This window comes from Myxocyprinus asiaticus, chromosome 6 (assembly GCF_019703515.2).
Source record: "Myxocyprinus asiaticus isolate MX2 ecotype Aquarium Trade chromosome 6, UBuf_Myxa_2, whole genome shotgun sequence".
NCBI classification, from domain to species: Eukaryota; Metazoa; Chordata; class Actinopteri; order Cypriniformes; family Catostomidae; genus Myxocyprinus; species Myxocyprinus asiaticus.
Window position 1 is genome coordinate 45,184,178 of NC_059349.1, and position 23,070 is coordinate 45,207,247.

Genomic DNA, 23,070 nt, shown 5'->3' on the forward strand with positions numbered 1-23,070 from the left:
GCGCGGGTTGACGGTCACAGACGCGGATGCAACTGAGATTCGTCCTCCACCACCCGGATAGAGGCGAGTCACTACGCCACCACGAGGACTTAGAATGCATTTGGAATTGGGCATTCCAAATTGGGGAGAAAATTAAAACAAAATTAAAAAAAATTAAGTCAGCTGACTAGGCTACAACAATAGTATGCATGTTTTTCTGGATAGCAAGCCAGTTGCTTATACTGCATGTAAAGTTGAAGTCAGAATTTTACATACACTTAGGCTGAAGTCAGTCTAACTAATTTTTTAACCTCTCCACAGATTTAATATTAGCAAACTATGGTTTTGGCAAGTCGTTTAGGACATCTACTTTGTGCATGACACGAGTAATTTTTCCAACATTTGTTTACAGACAGATTGTTTCACTTTTAATTGACTATATCACAATTTCAGTTGGTCAAAATTTTACATACGGAAGTTAACTGTGCCTTTAAGCAGCTTGGAAAATTCCATAAAATGATGTCAAGCCTTCAGGCAATTAGCCAGTTAGCTTCTGATAGGAGATGTACTGAATTGGAGGTGTACCTGTGGATGTATTTTAAGGCCTACTTTCAAACTCAGTGCCTCTTTGCTTGAAATCATGGAAATCAAAAGAAATCAACCAAGACCTCAGAAAACAATTGTGGACCTCCACAAGTCTAGTTCATCCTTGGGAGCAATTTCCAAACACCTGGAGGTACCATGTTCATCTGTACAAACAATAGTATTCAAGTATAAACACCATGGGACCACGCATCCACCATACTGCTCAGGAAGGAGACGCATTCTGTCTCCTAGAGATGAACGTAGTTTGGTGCAAAAAGTGCAAATCAATCCCAGAACAACAGCAAAGGACCTTGTGAAGATGCTGGAGGAAACAGGTAGACAAGTATCTATATCCACAGTAAAATGAGTCCTATATCGACATAACCTGAAAGGCTGCTCAGCAAGGAAGAAGCCACTGCTCCAAAATGCCATAAAAAAGCCAGACTACAGTTTGCAAGTGCACATGGGGACAAAGATCTTACTTTTTGGAGAAATGTCCTCTTGTCTAATGAAACAAAAATTGAACTGTTTGGCCATAATGAGCATTGTTATGTTTGGAGGAAGAAGGGTGAGGCTTGCAAGCCGAAGAACACCTTCCCAATCATGAAGCATGGGGGTGGCAGCATCATGTTGTGGGGGCGCTTCGCTGCAGGAGGGACTGGTGCACTTCACAAAATAGATGGCATCACGAGGAAGGAAATATATGTGGATATATTGAAGCAACATCTCAAGACATCAGCCAGGAAGTTAAAGCTCGGTCGCAAATGGATCTTCCAAATGGACAGTGACTTCAAGCATACCTCCAAAGTTGTGGCAAAATGGCTTAAGGACAACTAAGTCAATGTATTGGAGTGGCCATCACAAAGCTATGACCTCAATCCAATAGAAAATTTTTGGGCAGAACTGAAAAAGCTTGTACAAGCAAGGAGACCTACAACCCTGACTCAGTTACACCAGTTCTGTCTGGAGGAATAGACCAAAATTCCAGCAACTTATTGTGAGAAGCTTGTGGAAGGCTACCCAAAAATGTGTGACCCAAGTTAAACAATTTAAAGGTAATGCTACCAAATACTAACAAAATGTATGTAAACTTCTGACCCACTGGATATGTAATGAAAGGAATAAAAGCTAAAATAAATCATTCTCTCTATTATTATTCTGACATTTCACATTCTTAAAATTGTGATCCTAATTGACCTAAAACAGGGAATGTTTTCTACGATTAAATGTCAGGAATTGTGAAAAACTGAGTTTAAATATATTTGGCTAAGGTGTATGTAAACTTCTGACTTCAACTGTATATCTCTGGGAGCTAGCTACAAGTTTAATAACTGCAACTTCACTCACACTGTATCGCAACGTACGATTGTGTGGCATTCCAATTTGAATGTAATATTGAAATTAAGTTCAATAATTTAATAATAAAACAATTATTAAAATAATAAATAATAATAATAAAAAAATCATTGTGCCACATTTCCATTATTAATTACAAGACTTCGTATTAGCTGATTGCAACTGTATTTTAGTTGTTACTACAAGACGCAAACGTTACTGTGTAGCTACCAGAGTTTTAGCAAACTACTCTTTGGCCACTTGAAAGCAAGCTACACATTATCTGCAAATGGAAACAACAGTTCACTTTCTTTGTCATCTTAGTTGTCACTAAGCTAATTGTCTGTTACAGTGTTGTCTCTCAGTTTCAAAACAGTTTGGACTTACCTGTCCTGTAGATGAGCGAACATGTTGGAAGTGTTCCTGTGTTTCGCTGCCAGTTGTTTTACACAAAGGGACCAATAATCGCTCTGCATTTTTATGGAATACAAAATACTTCCACATTTCTAAATTAACCATATTAGAAGGCGAATAAAGGCTTGGCAGTGTTTCCTCCTTCAGCCATGCTTCTTCTCCACATTGCTTTTGTTTACATCTAAGTGTGCTTGTGTCATTTGTGCCACATACACGTAGTGTTGTGAATCTTGATTTGTTGATGGGGAAATAAACAACTGTGCGATCGGACAATTTGGCTAAAAAGTCATCTAAAATGTTAATTACCGTGATATACCGAATACCACCATATGCCTAGTCAATTGTAATCATACATTCTGATGTGTGGTCTTGAATAAAGTTATTCAGTAATTCTTTCACTTTTGCCTGACACATTTCTGCATATGTTTGCATGCAGTTGGTAGCAGCGGTGAGCTACCTACATGGGAAAAGATTGCTCCACAGGGACATAAAGGATGAAAATATCATCATAAACTTCCACTTTCATATACAACTGATTGATTTTGGTTCAGCTGCTTTGCTGGGACCCAGAAAACTCTTCTACACCTTCAGGGAAACCCGTATGTACTGTAACATCAGACAGCCAATCTCAGTTCCACTTCAAGGACTTTTGTGTCCATATATATTTAATAATTGAAATAATTTTGTGTGTAGGTATGAGGGTCCAGAACTGGAGATGTGGTCTATGGGAGTGCTCTTATACACCTTACTGTTCAGTGAAAATCCATTTTGCTGTGTGGAGGAAACCCTGCATGCGCAACTCAACCCTCCCTGCCAGATATCCACAGGTGTGGAGCCCAAATTAATCTCAGCCTTGTAGGATTGGAGACGCATGACTAATTGTGTAGATCCTGGCTTCATAACTTGATAACAACCTGATGCTTTATGTTTTTTTTTTTTTTTTTTTAGTTGCATGGACTGTTGGCTGGTCTTTTGCACCCAGCAGTTGATCAGAGAATGAATCTTGAAGTTGCCATGGATTCGGCAGCCCATAAACCTAGCAGAGTACTCCTGGGAAGAGGTCTTCCCCTCCAGCAATGGTAAGAAACCTAATTTCCAGGCCAACGTGGAATTCGCACCCACAGAATTTTAATGCTCAACAAAGTTCTTCACATCCCCTCCCCTTGAGTGTTTATTAAATATTTTTGCTAATTTGATTATGCGTTCAACTACCAATGACATTTTAGTACTCTCAGCTCCATTTAACACATTTTACCATGTTTAAATCCATTTAGCAAGTCATTGCAGAAAATTAGCAGATTCTGTCTGGACCTGGTCATTCCCTATACATTATACCTACCATGAAAAATTAAATGGGAGCATATTATTTTGACAATATATTTCAGAATCCACAGAGCTTGTGGAGTCCAGCACATGTGTGCACCAGGCAGACATCATCTACCTCGACCCAGACAACAATCTGAGCACATCTGAGGATACTCCTCTGGAGGATGAGGATGAAGAGGAGGATGAGGAGCAGAGGAGAACAATGGCAACACTGCAGTCTGAACTGCTGAAATATCTCACAGATGAGTGAAGAGCTGTTCAATAAGAAGCATTTTACTGCATTCTGCCCAATTGATTTTGGCATTACATCTAATGTCACCATGAACACTAGTGCACAATCTCTCCAAAGCCATCTGTCCACACCTGCTGCCGTCCATCATGATAAAATCTGTCCAAAGAGGAAAAATAAAGTGTGACTGTGTGTATGGGAAAGGAAGCCACCTGTGTTGCTAAAAAACAGCTTTATCTGTCTTTGGTGAAAGAAGAGGAGGAGTGCTGTAATTATTTATTAAATATTATGCATTTCACCAATTGTAGAGGTTTAAAATATTGTATTCTGATATGTTTAGAGATCTTGCTGTTTGTAGATCTTAGGATCGTAAGAAACCAGCAGCCAAACATTTGACATGTACTAGAATTGGATGAGGGTCAGGCCTTCAGAACTTTTAAAAGAATCAGAAAAAAATTATTTTAGGTTGATTTTAAACCTTTTAAATAATGTATATTTTTATTATTTTTAAAGTTTCTATATTTATCCTATGGATAAATTGATATTGGCAGCATTACAGTTTGCTTTGGCTGTCAACAACTGTTTTTATTTCAAACGGTGTTCAGGCTTTGTAAAGCCTTTGTATTAATCGTATTATGTCATTGAAATGATCTTCAATAAAAAATAATTGCAATCTATTTGTTAACATGCTTTTCTATTTTTAAAGGTGCACTCAGTAACTTTTGTCTTTGTGTCATCTTGGAATTACGCTGACACCTAGCGGCTTGGATGCAGCATCATTTAAAATCAATAGTTCTCAGTTACAGATGCCATTGTAGAAATTGTATATTCACAGTCATCCATGATTAATTTAATCAATGAGCGAAAGTGTCAAATAACAGGACAGTTACTGAGATAAAGCGAGTAGTATTCAGCTGGTCATGTGATTCTAACATGGCAGCCCCCATGTGCGGACCCTCTCCATGTAGAATAAAACAGCTTTTATAAGGTTACTGATATGACTGGAGTCTTCATTTTAAAGTGAGTGCTCATGATTTCCTACATATTGGTAGGAAAGTGTATTCCATACACTAGTTCTTGATCGACAGCTCATCCTCTAGCCAATCATTCGAAGAGGGGAGGTGAGCGTCCTCCTTTAAACAAATCTCGTTTAAATGAGACAATACATATTATATACTCTGCACCCATCTACTGAGGTACTTCAACTTGGGAATTAACATTACTTGCGTTTGAACATCATATTTATGGGAAAATTGGCGTCATTTTTTTTTTTAGACATTTCCGTTGAAGCAAAGAATCCTCCGATCCTTCAGCTCCACGGGGACCTCCATCCCTATGGCTCCGCCTTTGTCCTCAGCCCCACCGGTTCCGCCTCAGTCTTCCGATCCCCCAGCTCCGCCTTGGTCCTCCGAACCTCCGCCGTTGCCTTGGTCCTCCGAGCCTCCGGCTCCACCCTGGCCCTTCGAGCCTTTGGCTACTCTCCGGGCTCCAGGTTCCCCAGTTTCGCCCCTCGAGCCTCTCACGGCTCCACCTTCCATGGCTCCGCCCCTCAAGCCTCTCACGGCTCCACCTTCCATGGCTCCACCCTGGTCTCATGCTCCACGCCCTGTCTCGCCAGGCCATGCTCCACGCCCTGTCTCATCAGGCCATGTTTCAAGGACCCCCCCCCCACCCCCCAGTTCCCTATTGTTTGTCTGTGTTTGGGCATCGGGAGCTGCCCCTTGTGGGGGGGATATGTCACGTTTAAATGTGTTTTGTTCATGTTTTGTGTTCATGTCTTTTATTTTTTTAGTTTAGTTCCTGTTTTATAGTCATGTGTTCATGTCATGTGATTTCCTGTTCCCTAATGTGATCTTGTCATGTGTTTCCCCTGTTCATGTGTCTTGTTTTTAATGGTTTATTGAGTATCTTGTTTATTAGTCTTGTCTTTTCATTGGTTCATGTTTTAGTAGTCTTGTTATTAGTTTGGTCTTGTGATTGGTTGTCATTGTCATGTGTTTGCCCATGTCCATGTATTTAAACCCTCATGTTTGCCATTGTGCTTTGTCGAGTATTGTTTTGTGTAACGTAGTCAAGTTAAGTCGTTTATGTTTGTTATGTTTTGGATTCATGTTTTTGGTTAACACTTATGTAAATAATCTGCACTTGGGTTCTCACACTTCATCATCTTCATCTGCCTGTCTTCAGCCTGCTACCAAACGTTACACATCCACACCAACCCAGCCTTGTTTTTGTTTTGTTTTTTAGATATGCAGCCAATAACCTACAAACAAGGAAGTCTTAAATAATGCCTAAACTAAAGACTCTGCTAAATAAATTCAGCTGACTCGACACATGTGTTAACGGACTATGATAATGGCCTACTCGGACAACACATTGTTTCCTAGAGCTGGCAGAAAATACTCAAAACAGACACAAGCAGCGTATCTATCAACCACAAATAATATAGTTATATTAAATTACCTGTGATTGTCCAGGATTTGCCAACTGACGGTTATCCATCTTCATCTGCCATCGTTATCTAAAAAAAGAGATATGTAATATCCAAGAAAAAGGAGGCCTAAATGCTTTGGACTACCAGACATCAAATAGGACTTTTAAGATAAAATGGATACAAATTTATCTTTAAAAAAACGAGACTCTATGTGGAATATTTTCCCAAAGTTAATATTTCAACAGGTTGGTGGACTAGGGTTTTTACTGAAGTGCAATTTTGATGTTGGGAAACTACCAATGAAACTGTCAAACTTTCATAGACGGGTACTTCTTATGTGGACCCTACAAACATAATTTTTCACCTCACAAATATACAATTTGGAATAACAGAGATATAAATATAATAGAAAAACAATTTTCCTAAAAGATTGGTTCGAAAAAGACATAATATGGGTTATACAATTAATTAAGATGGTTCTTTAAAAAAAGTTTTTGATCCGTTTTGGTAATTCCATTAGTCACAAAGAGTTTGAAAAACTCTTGAGATCCATCCCTGGAGGAGTAGGATTGCTGTTCAGGAATTTATCAGATTTTCCAATCTGTAAAAAAGAAGATTTTATAGCTTTTATTCCTCTAGAAGGTGTAGATATTAGAAAATGTAATAATAGCAATATCAGATCTATGTGCAGAAGCAATAATACTCCCCCTAATGTCATATATTGGAATGTTAATTTGGAATATATACATTGGAAAAATACATGGAATCAATGTAATAAATACCTTATAACTAATAAAATTAAAGAGGTAATTTTTTAAATTATTCATAAAATATATCCTGTCAAAGATTATATTACTAAAAGATGTAAAATTGAAATTAATAATTAATGTGCATTCTGTAAAGTTGAACCAGAAACATTATCCCACCTATTTTGGAATTGCCATCTTGTCAAAAGATTCTGGAAGGATGTCGCTCAATTTATGTGTAGAAAAACAAATGATACTTTTTCCATTGGAGAAAACAATGTTTTACTTTATTTTCATCACAATAACAAAGATGTTAACTTTTCTTTTATTGTAAATGTTATAATTATTTATGAAAGATTCTTTTTATATAAGTTGAAATGGTCAGAAAAGAAACCCAATATTAAACTATTTTTGATAGGCTTACAAGGATATTACAACATGATTAAACTTTGTAAAAATATTAAAGCCAAAAGTTTTGTAAAGATCTTTAATTTGTATAATTTAACATAAAGCTGTTTGTATTTAAACCCTTAACTATTTGTATAGTCTTTTTGTTCCACCCCCACCCCCCTATTTTATTTTTATTTATTTTTTATACTTTCTATATTGATATTATAAATTGTTTAATTTGTAAAAAAAAAAAAAAAAATACAATAAAAAAAAAATCTTCATCTACTTCGTGCGATTGAGCAGCAGCCGTCGGAGTCGCAATGGGGACGCAAAACACCCCCTGATTTACATGAAATTCTACTCACAAGTTTTGGAAAACCAAGCGCAGAATTTGGAAACAAAAGCAAAGAAAAATACAGTGTAAGCATACAAAAAAATGAAAATATGAGCAAAATTGTCAGAGCACAAAAAAAAACAGTAATATAACCAAGAAAACATGAAATGTCCTCCAAACATAACGATGGTCATTATGGCCAAACAGTCCAATTTTTGTTTCATTAGACCAGAGGACATTTCTCCAAATAATAAGATCTTTGTCCCCATGTGCACTTGCAAACTGTAGTCTGGCTTTTTTTTGTGGCGGTTTTGGAGCAGTTGCTTCTTTGCTGAGCAGCCTTTCAGGTTATGTTGATATTAGACTCGTTTTACTGTGGATATAGATACTTGTCTACCTGTTTCCTCCAGCATCTTCACAAAGTCCTTTGTTGTTGTTCTGGGATTAATTTGCACTTTTCGCACCAAACTACATTCATCTCTAGGAGACAGAATGCGTCTCCTTCCTGAGCGGTATGATGGCTGCGTGGTCCCATGGTGTTTATACTTGCATAATATTGTTTGTACAAATGAACGTGGTACCTTCAGGCATTTGGAAATTGCACCCAAGGATGAACCAGACTTGTGGAGGTCCACATTTGTTTTCTGAGGTCTTGGCTGATTTCTTTTGATTTTCCCATGATGTCAAGCAGAGAGGCACTGAGTTTGAAGGTAGGCCTTAAAATACATCCAAAGGTACACCTCCAATTCAGTACACCTCCTATCAGAAGCTAATTGTCTAAAGGCTTGATATCATTTTCTGGAATTTTCCAAGCTGCTTAAAGGCACAGTTAACTTAGTGTATGTAAACTTCTGACCCACTGGATTTGTGATATATTAAATTAAATGTGAAACAATCTGTCTGTAAACAATTGTTGGAAAAATTACTCTTGTCATGCACAAAGTAGATGTCCTAAATGCCTTGCCAAAAGTATAGTTTGCTAATATTAAATCTGTGGAGTGGTTAAAAAATTCCTGACATTTTTTGACAATGTTGCCTGTCTTAGGTCAGTTAGGATCACTACTTTATTTTAAGAATGTGAAATGTCAGAATAATAGTAGAGAGAATGATTTATTTCAGCTTTTATTTCTTTCATCACATTCCCAGTGGGTCAGAAGTTTAAATACACTTTGTTAGTAATTGGTAGCATTGCCTTTAAATTGTTTAACTTGGGTCAAACGTTTTGGGTAGCCTTCCACAGCTTCTCACAGTAAGTTGCTGGAATTTTGTCCCATTCCTCCAGACAGAACTGGTGTAACTGAGTCAGGTTTGTAGGCCTCCTTGCTTGCACACACTTTTTCAGTTCTGCCCACAAATTTTCTATCGGTTTGAGTTCAGGGCTTTGTGATGGCCACTCCAAAACCTTGACTTTGTTGTACACCTAAGTGTATGTAAACTTCTGAATTAAACTGTATATATGTACACATACATCGATCTGCCACAACATTAAAACCACCTGCCTAATATTGTGTACATCCCTCTTGTGCTGCCAAAACAGTGCCAACCCGCATCTCAGAATAGCATTCTGAGATGCTATTCTTCTCACCACAATTGTACAGATCAGTTATCTGAGTTATCGTAGACTTTGTCAGTTCAAACCAGTCTGGCCATTCTCTGTTGACCTCTCTCATCAACAAGGCATTTCCATCTGCAGAACTGCCCCTCACTGGATGTTTTCTTTTGTTTTTGGCACCATTTGAAGTAAATTCTAGAGACTGTTGTGCATGAAAATCTCAGGAGATCAGCAGTTACAGAAATACTCAAACCAGCCCATCTGGCACCAACATTCATGCCACAGTCCAAATCACTGAGATCACATTTGTGAACATTAACTGAAACTCCTGTTCAGTATCTGCATGATTTTATGCACTGCACTGCTGCCACACGATTGGCTGATTAGATAATCGCATGGATGATTGTTGGTGCCAGACAGGCTGATTTGAGTATTTCTGTAACTGCTGATCTCCAGGGATTTTCATGCACAACAGTCTCTAGAATTTACTCGGAATGGTGCCAAAAACAAAAAAACATCCAGTGAGTGGCCGTTCTGTGGACGGAAATGCCTTGTTGATGAGAGAGGTCAACAGAGAATGGCCAGACTAGTTCGAACTGACAAAGTCTACGGTAACTCAGATAACCGCTCTGTACAGTTGCGCTGAGAAGAATATCATCTCAGAATGCTATTCTGAGATGCACTGTTTTGACGGCACGATGGGGACCTACACAATATTAGGCAGGTGGTTTTAATGTTGTGGCTGATCTGTGTGTGTGTGTGTGTATATATATATATATATATACACACTGGTGGCCAAATGTTTGGAATAATGTACAGATTTTGCTGTTTCGGAAGGAAATCGGCACTTTAATTCATCAAAGTGGCATTCAACTGATCACAAAGTATAGTCAGGACATTACTGATGTAAAAAAACAGCACCATCACTATTTGAAAAAAGTCCTTTTTTATCAAATCTAGACAAGCCCCATTTCCAGCAGCCATCACTCCAACACCTTATCCTTGAGTAATCATGCTAAATTGCTAATTTGGTACTAGACAATCACTTGCCATTATATCAAACACAGCTGAAACATATTTGGTTCGTTAAATGAAGTTTAACATTGTCTTTGTGTTTGTTTTTGAGTTGCCACTGTATGCAATAGACTGGCATGTCTTAAGGTCAATATCAGATCGAAAAAAAAAGAAACTCGTCAGAAACTCGTCAGAAAAAGACACTTTTGAAACAGAAAAGGTCAGAGTGGACAAAGAAACACAGACATTGGACAATAGATAATTGGAAAAGAGTGTTATGGATCTTAACCCCATTGAGCTTTTGTGGGATCAGCTAGACTGTAAGGTGTGTGAGAAGTGCCCGACAAGACAGCCACATCTATGGCAAGTGCTACAGGAAGCGTGGGGTGAAATGTTACCTGAGTATCTGGACAAACTGACAGCTAGAATGCCAAGGATCTGCAAAGCTGTCATTGCTGCACATGGAGGATATTTTGATGAGAACTCTTTGAAGTAGTTTAAGAAGTTCTGAATATTTTTTTCAAATTGTAATAGTAATTTGTAAACTTTGTAAAAAGTTGGAGGACCTGGAGAATCATAATTGGCAGAATAATGTCCAAATTGTTGGAATTCCTGAGGACAAAGAAGGTTGGAATATGGTGAAATTCCTGGACGGGCTCTTCCCGAGTCTGATCGTTATAATAGGCCATAAGCTGTAAATCGAGCGAGCTCACAGGGTTCCGGCTTGGCGATCCACTGAGGGAGACAGGCCCCAATAAATTTTGGCCAAATTTCTGAGATCATCCGATAAAGATCTTGTGTTACGTGAGGCGAGGAGTAAAGGAAGGCTTTCTTGGAAGAACCACAGCATTTTCTTGTTCCCTGACTTTGCGAATTCGACAAAAGAGAAACGTGATCATGCAAGAAGCTCTTACATCAACGGAAGGTCGCTTTTGCACTGATGTTCCCGGCCAAATCGAGAACAGATGCTAAGGATGGCTGCAAAATATTTACATATCCCCAGTATGCAATGTCCTTCATAAAGTCTATGGACTAAGTATTTTGTGGTACTCAAGTTGCAGCCAAGGGGTCTGACTCACTGAACATCCACTTGACCGTCCGAGGAAACTGAGCTCCTTTTTTGTTTCTTTTTGTGCTGGTTCCGCCTAGCGGCTGGAGTTTGTTTTGTGGAATAACACTCCTTCGGGACAGTGTTGTGAATGAATCTGCATGTTCTTTGTGCTTATGCCTCCTAATGGCTGGAGTTTGTTTTGTGGAATAACACTCCTTCGGGACAGTGTTGTGAATGAATCTGCATGTTCTTTGTGCTTATGCCTCCTAATGGCTGGAGTTTGTTTTGTGGAGTATTTCTTGCAGGATATTGGAGTGATTGGGTTATTTGGGTTTGATTGTTGCACTAATGTTGGAATGTGGTCTTTATAATTTTGTTTTTACACACAATCTATTTTCTAATATGTCAAAATGTCAAATGTTAATATGAGTGGATTGTCTCTCTCCACATGGAATGTGAATGGGTTGGGGCACCCCATAAAAATATGGAAGGTTATTTCTCTTCTTAAACATAAGAAATATGATATAGTGTTTCTTCAAGAAACGCATCTTTCCCCACAGGAAGCTGAAAAATTTGGGAAGATATGAGGTGGTGGACATGTTTTCATTAGTGCTGGCTCAAGTAAGAGCATTGAGGGGGTCATTACACTGATAAGTATGCATCTACAATTCAAATGTCTCAAATAGATTAAAGATAAATTCGGAAGAGTCATTATTGTTTTAGCAGAAATTCAGGGGCAAAGGTTGATTTTGGCTAATATTTACGCACCTAATGCTGATGATCAGGGCTTTTTTATAGATCTTGAAGGGATGTTGCAAACCGCTGGGCACCCTCATGATATAATATTGGGAGGAGACTTCAATCTTTTGATGGACTCAGTCCTTGATCATAGAGAAGCAAAAGCGTGTAAGCCCCCTAGAGCAACAGTGACGCTTCACAGGATGTGTAAAAATCTTGGTCCTATAGATATTTGGAGACTTTTGAACCCATCTGGTAGGTACTATACATTTTTTTTCATCAGTCCGTAAGATTTAGTCTAGAATAGATTTTTTTTAATTATATTTAAGTCCCTCATTTCATCTGTTGTTTATTGCTCAATTGGAAACATCTTCTCTGTCTCAGACTCTGGCGGGCCATGCATTTAAAGTCTAGGCCTTCAGGGTGATTCATGCCATTAAGAAAACACAGTTTCACAATGAATAAGACACCCTGTGCCTTTGGGCATCATACATTATGTCGCAGCTAACTAGTAATAACAATTGACATTTTAAAAACACATCCACGCACGAAAGCCAGAACTTCAAATGACACTTAATGCTCAAGCAAGCCTTATTTTAACTGCAGTATGACTGTTTTGTGAAATGAACGTCTCCCGAACAGACATTCAAAAATTATAATTTTTCATATGAATCTACCAAGGAGGTCTATAATACCTGGAAAAATGGATCTAATTATATTTGCGATTTAAATGTTGCTTGCAATAAATTTCATTTCGTCAGGGTACACGGTTATGCTGCATTCCATTCAAATTGGATGTGGGATATTCCTACTTGATATCTCCAACCATAAATGCATTTCATTCCCCGATATTCGGAACTGCAATGCTCCCGTTAGCTTAGCAGATGTTTGACTCTCATTAGAGGTATCTCCTAGCAACCCAACTGATAAACAATGCTGCAGCGCTAGCAGTTGTGCTTCAGGTGTACGATTATCAAAAGAGATTATAATGTTTTATACACCTGTTTCTGCAGGCATTTGTTAAACAAGCTTTAATATCATGTAAGGAAAGGAGGACTGATTTTCACTTCAAGTAAATTGGTACGTGCTTTTTGCATTGTTATAGCAACATCAGGAGTTTTCTAAGTGTAAATTAGGCTGCTTGAGCATTCAGTGTCGGATCAAGTTTTGAAAAGTAGTGCTGCGTTCCATTCAACTCGGAAAGTCGGATTTTACAACTTCCTACTAGGAAAAGTGCAATGGAATGCATCTTGAAGTCAGAATTACAACTTGTAGGCATGTGCAGAAATTCTTAACTCCGAGATGCAGGGGCATGATGTCACACAAACACTCAGGTACAAAGTAAGTGATAAACATTCACTTTATTAAGTAATATTGATAAATGAGTTTGTTTCCCAGATTTTACAGCTGCACCATCTTCTCTGTACTATTTTTGGGAGTAGTATACACCCCCCTAAAATGGCAGATACTCTGGGAGTGGTGATAACTGCTTTTGGAAAAGGTCATGAGGCATCAGTGTACTACTCCCTGCTAATTCAGAGTCTGGGGGATGGAGCTTTAACTTCTATCAAGAGATTATGGGAGAAAGATTTAAACTTGGTTTTGGAGGAAGGAGTGTGGGCTAGGATTCTAAAAAACATCAAGTCTGTATCTAGAGATGCAAGGGTGTGCCTTAGCAATTCAAGATTTTAGATTGATTCTATTGGACCCCCTCTAGATTGTATAGGCTTGGTCTTAAAGACACACCCACCTGCTGGCAATGCCATTCAGAGGATGGAGACATGGCCCATGTTTTTTGGTGGTGTGTTGAGATCCAGGAATTTTGGTTGAAGGTTCAGAGTTTTTTGTGTGACGTGTTGGGTACTCGGGTTTCATTTTGCCCCAGACTCTGTGTTTTGGGCGATTGATATAGGGAATAAACATATAAAAAATTGGGTCCTGACCTGTGTTATGACAGGAAGACAGATTGTTTAAAGGGGAAGGAAGTTGGCTGGGACGCCCTCATTTCGGGAGTGGTGCACGTAGATGGGGAGGGTAGCAGCTTTCGAGGAAGTGTCATGTAGAAGGCTGGGGATCTGGGATTCATTTGATGGGAAATGGGGCAGTTATTTGGTGTTTGGGGGGACTCTTGGGGAGGGGCTGTGGAGAGAGACGTAGTTTTAGATGTGTATGTTTATTATATATATATATATATATATATATATATATATATATATATATATATATATATATATATATATATAATTTTTGTGTTTGTGTGTGTGTGTGTGGGCTTATGTGTGACCACGGGGATGTTCGTTGGGGGTCGGGGTGGAGTTGTTGCTTGGGGAGGGGGAGGGGTAGTAGTGGGAGTTAAATGTTGATTCATTGTATATATGTTTTGTTTGTCTTTGTCATCTTTATGAATCAATAAAAATTTTAAAAAAAGTTATCGAAATGTTTTTATTTTTTTTTATGCTAAGTATATCATGTTTTAATATTTCAAATTAATAAATTACTGCTGCACAAATTTGCGAAGGACTACATTTTAAACATATTCACTGAAAGAGATAGATGGATGGATGAACTGTGCAGCATTTGTTTTCTCAAACAGAGGTCATATGTCATTCTGCTCCACACAACAGGAGCCCCATCAAGAAAGTCCATCATCTCACACTGGTCAGGTCACACACAGACCTGTGACTCAGCTCACCATGTGCTATCTGCTCAAGATGGGCTTTACAGAAACTCAAGCTAAGGAGATGCATGAAGACGTGATAAAAAGAGCCGTGGAAAACATGTTCCATGGTGTCTCGATTGCTCAGAGAGAAATGCCACTTCACCGTCCAACTGATCACTGCACCCAGAGACTCACCTCAGGTTTTGGAAGAGGACTTGGCCCAGCTGGAATACACATTTCAGGTAGAGCAGGTGTTACAGATGCAGTGTACAGAAGGCAGGTCTGCAATAGTAGCGCCACAACGTCACCTTTTAATGATCCTTTGGCTGTTCTGTTACTTTCATTTGTGAACTTTTTTGTTGTTAATTCAACAGTTAAGTAATGGCCTCTGCCTCTAACCTTAAATCAAAATAAATAATGGTCTTCATCTACTCACCCTCATATTGCTTGAAACATGTAAGATGTTTTTTTTCAGTGGAGTGCATTAGAAGTTTTTTTTTTTTTAGAATGACCAAAGTGTGGTTTCTCTTTTCCATACAAGTAAAATTGATGAAGACTGTGGCTCTCAAGCCGTAAAACATAGTCTATACAACTCGTGTATTACATTCCAAGACTTCCAAAGCTATATAGCAGAAATTTAAGCCATTTTCACTGAAATTCTTGGCTTCTTCTCTAGCTCTCAATTTTTGTCCATGCTTTTGCATGTTCAAACTAGAATGTTCATTTTGGGGTGACTTAAAGGGATAGTTCACCCAAAAATGAACATTCTTTGATCAATTACTCACACCAATGCCATCCCAGATGTCTCTGACTTTTTCTTCTGCTGAAAACAAACAAAACTTTTTAGAAGAATATCTCACAATGCAAGTGAATGGTGGCCAGAACTTTGAAGGTCCAAAAAACATATAAAGGCTGTATAAAAGTAATTCATACTACTCCAGTGGTTAAATCCATATCGTCAGAAGCGATATAATAGGTTTGGGTGAAAAACAGATAAATATTGATGTCCTTTTTTACTATAAATCTCCACGTTTACTTTCACGTTCTTCTTTTGTTTTTGGCGATTTGCATTCTTCATGCATATTGCCTCCTACTGGGCAGGTAGGAGAATTTATAGGAAAAAGAGGATTTAAATATTTATCTGTTTCTCACCCATCATATAGCTTCTGAAGACATGTATTTAACATATCGTATGGATTACTTTTATACTGCTTTTATTTACTTGCATTGAATGTTCCTACAGATCTGAGATATTCTTCTAAAAATCTTTGTTTGTGTTCTGCAGAAGAAAGAAATTCATACACAACTGTGATGTCATGAGGGTGATGAATTTTCATTTTTGGGCGAACTATCCCTTTAATTCATTGTGCATCATATAGTTAAGGACAATTTGTGTTGTAAGTTATTTAGAACTGACACATTTTTCCCCTGCAGTATGCATATTTCCGCATGGGTGTGCGGCAGGCAGAGAAGGTGTAAGCAAAACTATTCTGGTTGACTTTGTCCAAACTGCGGTGTCGTCACTGTTTCTTTGAGTGTAGAGGACTGTACCAGATGGCAGACAAGAAGGGCCAAACACTTATCCTCAACCCCCCACTCAAAGACATTCTCTGCGTCACAGAGAAAACCTACCTGATGCAAGTCCACATGGCAACCGCAGAAGAATTCCAAGTTTTCCGTAAGCTGATGGCAAGAGAGCTTCATGGTGATGATGATGATGATGTTGGACAGAACAGGAAAAAGCATCACAAGAACACTGGATACAAGAGGGACAAGAAATGAGACATTTTGTACCGTTTGTTCATTAAACTGTATTTCTGTTCAAAATTAATAAAAACTCTCATTTAGCAGAATTCTGTAATGGTTTGTTGTGTGTTAGGGACATCTGATAATGGAATCTTATGCAAAGTTTTAAAAAACAACAACATGCAAACCATCTGGGAAATAGCATGCTGTATTGTGACATTTTAGTATATGATTTGCCTGTGTAACACCACTTCATTTATTGCTTTTATTAGCTTTTACCATCTGATATGAGGTGTGTAGTAGTGGGCAGGAACTTTGGGGTAATAATAGTGTTAGTGTTAGTTTATGTAAACGGCCAGTCATGGGTTGGGTCAGCACAATTTACACAAAATGCTGAGTAACCATGGAGAGCCTAAAGAGTGTTAGCGCTGTGCGATCATTTACAGACTTGTGCGCATCAGTGGAAAGCCTGCTCACTGATAACAAGGGCATAGTCAGGGGGTATTGATCCTGAACGGAAGCAGAGGTTGCAGCACATTTGACTGTATGGAACAGGTGAGTGAGTCATTTTAACACTCACTTAATCAATAGATAATTGAATGTGTTTGAATTTTATTCTTTCTCTTTGGGCCATTTGTTACCATACCATTGTAGAAACTGCTGTAAATGAACAGTATTGCTTTGAAGACTACAAATTTAAGACAGGCTAGATGACTTTACACCAGAAGTTCCAGAACAACAAACAAATGTATTATTTTTACATATATGCGCATGGAAAGCAAATAAGAATAATCTTTCTGACTTGTTTCACATGGCTTTGGAGTGATTAGGGTAGTTCAGAATTTCAAATGAAACTTTAATTGGGTATATTAAGCTAATTTATTTCCACTAAACAATCGATTTTTGCATTTCATACTGTATTATCACTTTTACCTAAATATTGTAGCTTTTTTTTTTTATCTTGACATCCATTTTATGGGTTTTTCATGTGGGTTTAAAAAATTCTGTATTATTGGGAAATACCTCAGGAAAAAAGTTTAAACATCCATTCCAATAATATAGTGTATGGACACTGTTTATTCTTTTTTTTTTTCTTTTTTTTTATTATTTATTTATTTATTTTTTTTAAATCGCTGAGGCCCATATAGTTAACAACTGGGGTGAGAAATTTATTTTGTCTTAGTCACACTGCTGTTGTGGGAAAAATATTCAAAGATGCTTTGTATATAATATTTCAGGGTTTAATTAAAAGAAAAAATAATCAGGAGCATTGATCAGGATTCCTGCAGTTTTATTTAAAAATTGTGATTTCTGGGCCTGGAAAAGACAATGGAAGTAATTAAATCTTAAAAGATTTAGGGGGGAAAGAGTTGTAAATACTAAACTATTTAATCTTCTAAATGTTTGCTCTTTGTGAGTGCAGTCTTTATAAAACAAGTTTTTAAAAAATGCTTATCCAATCATCATGAACGGCATGAATAGTCATGTAAATTCATTATTCAAAATGTGTGAGAACCCTGAATGATATTCCTTTTTTAACATTTATGTAATATTCAAGATATGCTCAGGATCTCCCCAACAAACTGAAAAGATTCAGGCCTTTAAAATTTGTTTTCTTTCCATGAAGTGGTATGAACATGTATCAGAAACCTTGTCATAAACTCTTATAAGTCATACTGCGTTAACATTAAATAATGTTCATGTTTCTGTGTTTGTTCCTGTTTTCTGCATGTAGACAAACCGTAGGGGTGCTCCTCTATACGCTGAGATAGGAACAGAGAAGTCTTCTTAAGCTGGAGACGGTTTCAGGAGTGATCACTCTTCAGCCTCTCTCAATATGAGTCCATCTCTCATTGTTAACATCTCTGTGGAGTGGCTCTCCATAATGGACAGCAGATGCATGGATTTGTTCCTCATCCCTACTGTTCTTCTAACTTCTGTCACAATGCTGGTCAACCCTGTACTGTTCCTCGGCATCCTGTGTTTTCCTTCACTGCGTCAGGAGACCCGCTACCTGCTTCTTGCTAACACGCTCTTTGCCGACATGCTCTTCCTCACCATAAACCTTACAGTTGTGTCTTGCAACACAGTAGGCATGCTCATGCCTCACATACTGTGCGAATTTTTGATTGTAAGCACAGTAACCACATACAGCTGTTCCGTGCTCACCCTCACACTGATGGTCATCGACACATATGTTGCGGTACGCTGGCCGCTACGTTACAAAGATATTCTCCCACCATCCCGTGCCAGGAAGATAATCATGAGCATGTGGGTGGTGGCATCATTGTGCCCAATATCTCTTCTAGTAATGCTTGAGTTGGTGATAAACAGTGACCAACAAAGGCAGCCGGTGTGTTTGGTATTGATTGCGCTGCACTCACTGGGTTGGAGGAAGTTTGGCATTCATTTGTACTTCATAATTGCTGTTAGCATTTGCACTGCTCTCATTGTGTACTGTTACATTCATCTTTACATCATCACAAAGACTTCGGGGATATGGCGTAGCCGGTACTCTCGAGCACGGATGACGCTCCTGGCACACACACTGTTGCTCATGATGTATTTCATTCCTGCACTGGTCTTCGCAGTTGAGCTGGCTCTTTTAAAGCAAGATGAAACCCAGAGTGAAGTGGGAGTGTGGATTAACTTGGTGAACATGTGTGTGCTGATGTTGCTGCCACGCTCTTTTACTCCTTACCTGTACATCCTGCGCTATCGTGAGATTTACAAGACTCTCCAGCAGGTGTTGTGGAAAAGAGACGTCTCAGCCAGATCAGTGCAGCCTAGTTGAGTGGATTTGAGGCAAGCCTTGCAAAGCCACCCAGCATTCCTCTAAATATTTGAGGATAAATGTGCAAAAAAGTGTATTTCAACTCAATGCATATGTCTCCACCCAGAAAGTGAATAATATATATATATATATATATATATATATATATATACACACACACACACACATATTTATATGTTTTATTATTTTTCTATGAAGGCATTTTAACTGTTAACATAAAAAATGCTACTGAAGGTACTGGATGCATTGAATCTTAAAAAAAATATCATCATAATGCAACTTTATATCTTGGCTGCACCCGAATTTGCATACTGTCAGAGCATGTACTGCTTCCTTCTTGGCTGGTAAAAAAAAAAGCACATTCTTCAGGTATAATGATGAGCAGTATGAATACATTCTCTGACCTACTACATACGGGAACGTGGGCATTGTCCCGTGACCCAAATATATGGCATAGTAACAACAACCACAAAAATAGTCTAATCTGGTTTTGTTAAAGAAGTACAGTTTAACCACAAGGAACAAATTTCTTGGTGTATATATAGCACTTACAATTTAAAAGAGCCGCCCACTCATGGTTCTCCATAATTATTTTCCTTTTTTTTAATTTAGCGTTTTGAATGTGATGTCTCCGCAGCTCCTTTGGCACTAGTAAAGGGTCCAGTGGATCCATGCTTCAGAATCTCACCAGATGTAGTAGGTCAGTGTTTCCCAACCTTTTTAGCCTGAAGTACCCCCACAGCACCATCAGTAAGGCTCAAGTACCCCTTTATCGACACAAAACCAAAGATATGTACTAAAGACTAAATATAATTTAACATTATCATTAATATTGATTATTATTGATCAATCAGTAAAATATTTCCCGATTCCAATTAATTTGGTTATATTTCAGTTATAAAGTCCATTTTGCTTGCTTAGGAAAGAAACTCTCTCTCAGCTAATGCTGTTAATTATACAGGGGACCTTCATACTGGTACATTACAAAATATTAATTTTACTGATTTTATTTTATCATTAGTTTTTCATAATTTGTTCACATTTTAGCTTTTAAAAATGAACAAATTCCATGTATTCCATCAGTAAATATGATGTCTTTACATTGCATGTATTATGTTACATATATGTTTTATTACATGTTTATTGTTTACAAGCATAACTTGTACTATTAACAAGTATTTACATTGATTTTTAGAACACGAGTTAAAACGGTACTGTCTCTTTAAGATTACCGGCAGTTCAACAATTAAGTTAACAAGAGAGGACATGCATGGTTTCTATAGCACATTCGATCCGTGCTACATATGGTAAGAATTAATGTTTCTTTTTTTGCTGTTTTTGACCAACAAACCGCAAAGAACATAAAGGGTATTAAAAGAGACATTATTCAATTACTAATGGATTGCGTGGATCTCGTCTTTGGACACAGGCATTACACGGAACGAGTCAAACCAAACTTTTGCTCTCAACACGCAGGAAAAGATCTCGGTACCTAACTTCGCATAGAGTAAAAGATCGATATCAGGATTATTTAAACGAAGATCTCGATTAATAATAATAATAATAATAATAATAATACAAATAAAAAAAAAGATAATTTTACCCACACATTTATTTTTAAGCCATACATTTTGTTAGATTCAGCATAGCAAAATCTTTTTAAAAATTAATAAATAAATCATAATTTTTTGTGTACCCCCCAGTTGGGAATCACTTCAGTAGGTCATCCAGGTTTTTTTTTTTTTTTTTGTCTACTATTTTATGAATACTGAGGATATATACATCATACTCTATTTTCATACTGCTTTTGGCACAATATACAGTAGATAAGTATGCATATTCGGATGCAGCCTTTGTTTTGCATGCCCACAATATTGCTTCAAACTCTTATTTGCCTATACTTACAGTCAAAGGTCAATAGAGCTGTTTTATTCTTTTGGTCAGAGTAAATAAATGTAAATTTTTACATGGTTGCGTCTTTCTCCAGTTTCCTATAAATGATCAATCTTTAACCTGTGTTGCACTTAAGCCTATAAGTTAAACAATCAATCAGTCTAAAAATAACAGTGTAAATGTTATATAACAGTTCTGATTCTAAGATGACATATCAATATTAATGCCTTGGTGCAGAGTCCCTGAGTGTCATTCTGGTCCATTTAGCTGTGAAGTGATAATTACCTGTTTTTACGTCTCCACGGAGACCATCAACAAGTGTGTCAGTGACAAATCAACATCTGTCCCTTGAATCACTCACCACGGTCCGCAAGAAGGAGAGACACATTTACCTGTTTGTCTATCTTTCTGTCCCAGACCGGACACACAAACACATGCTCAGAGTTGGCAACTCTGATGAAGGGAAAATCTGAGCGTCAGAAGACCTTTTTTTATCTTTGCTGTGCACATTTGGCAATTGGTACAATAGATCGGGTTGAGCCAAGCTTCATGGACATTTTTCTAATTCTTTGAACTTCTCCGAAAACCCAGTGGAGATGTTTGCACACGAGTGGCATGGGTTTCTACCTCCCTAACACATCAGTACTTCAGGTGTGCCTCATTTTTGCCTTCCTGGCCATGCAGCTGACCACTCCGGTTCTTCTAGTACGAATAATGTCCCGCATTGACCTGCGGCAACAGACGTGTTACCTTCTCCTGGATAATGTTTTCTTCAGCGACCTGCTCTTTGTTTACAGGAACATCCTGAGTGCATGCATCAATTCAGCTGGTATTTTGATGATGGAGTGGCCCTATGCCATGCTGCTCTTCCTTTTGGGGGTCTCATACAGCTCTGGAGTACTAAGTGTTACTGCAATGGTGCTGGATACCTCCTTTGCAGTGTTAGCACCTCTTCGCTACCTGGCACTTTGGCCCGTGTCCTGAACCCATGGAGCAATTGCTGCCAACTTTGCCGTCTCAGTGTTTTTCCCTGCAGCATCTATTGGCATCTTTGTGTGGTACCACAGTACAGGCCCTTGTGCACTCCACATCTGCTCAGTGCCTTTACTGATGGTTTTATCAGTAAGCCACTTTCACCCACTGCATGTCTCGATGTTGCTGACGGTCACTGGCATCATCATCATCCTCCTCCCGGTGTTTTCTGGTTATATCATCCTCTATGTTGTACCCAGAATTCAGGCGCATGGAAGGGCGAAGCCACGTCCCATGCTAGAGGAATATTTTTCATTCATTATCTCCACCTTTTCTTGTCTTTCTGCCCAATGCTGATTTTGGTGTTGAGCTGATGCTTTCCTGCCACCAGAGTAAGTCTCTGGACCTCAGAGCCAACCTGTGGGGGTCCCTGGTGGTGTACAATGTCTTACTAATCTAGCCAAAAAGCTTAGCACCTTACCTGTATGGGCTCCGGAACAGAGACCTGTGCAGAGTGTTGTTCCAGGTTGAGGAGGCCAGCAACCATCACATCTGTGATGTAAAGATCGTAGTATGTGGCTAGAAGTGAATTGTTCAGATACTGAATTGAACCTGTGAAGAAGACTTTTGAAATGAGGGTTGCTACGCTTTCCAGGACCTCCTTCAGTATATTAGCTAGCTCTCATGATGCTCTAATGATGCTCAACTGGGATTTTGTTCACAGGAGGACATTAAAGCTAGTGAGATTAAAAGGTTTATGACACATGAAAATTAGAACATTGGGAAATTAATGGCATTCATACTACGATTGTCAAAATAAAATAAAATAAAAAATCTAAATTGAAGAATTGTGGTAATTGGGGTATTTAAATAAAAACT

The 23,070-nt window shown here is 38.2% G+C and overlaps 1 protein-coding gene and 2 pseudogenes across 1 annotated transcript; all 3 read left to right on the plus strand.

Moving 5' to 3' along the window:
- The first annotated feature begins 14,911 nt into the window (after nucleotides 1–14,911).
- Nucleotides 14,912–16,568, plus strand: LOC127442744 (transcription termination factor 4, mitochondrial-like; annotated as a pseudogene).
- A 1,801-nt stretch (nucleotides 16,569–18,369) lies between these two features.
- LOC127442746 (probable G-protein coupled receptor 148) lies at nucleotides 18,370–19,322 on the plus strand. Its single transcript, XM_051700920.1, is given in 2 exon segments — nucleotides 18,370–19,282; nucleotides 19,285–19,322. Coding segments are annotated over 2 exon segments (951 nt in total).
- A 226-nt stretch (nucleotides 19,323–19,548) lies between these two features.
- LOC127442747 (uncharacterized) lies at nucleotides 19,549–22,774 on the plus strand (annotated as a pseudogene).
- Nucleotides 22,775–23,070: the final 296 nt, after the last annotated feature.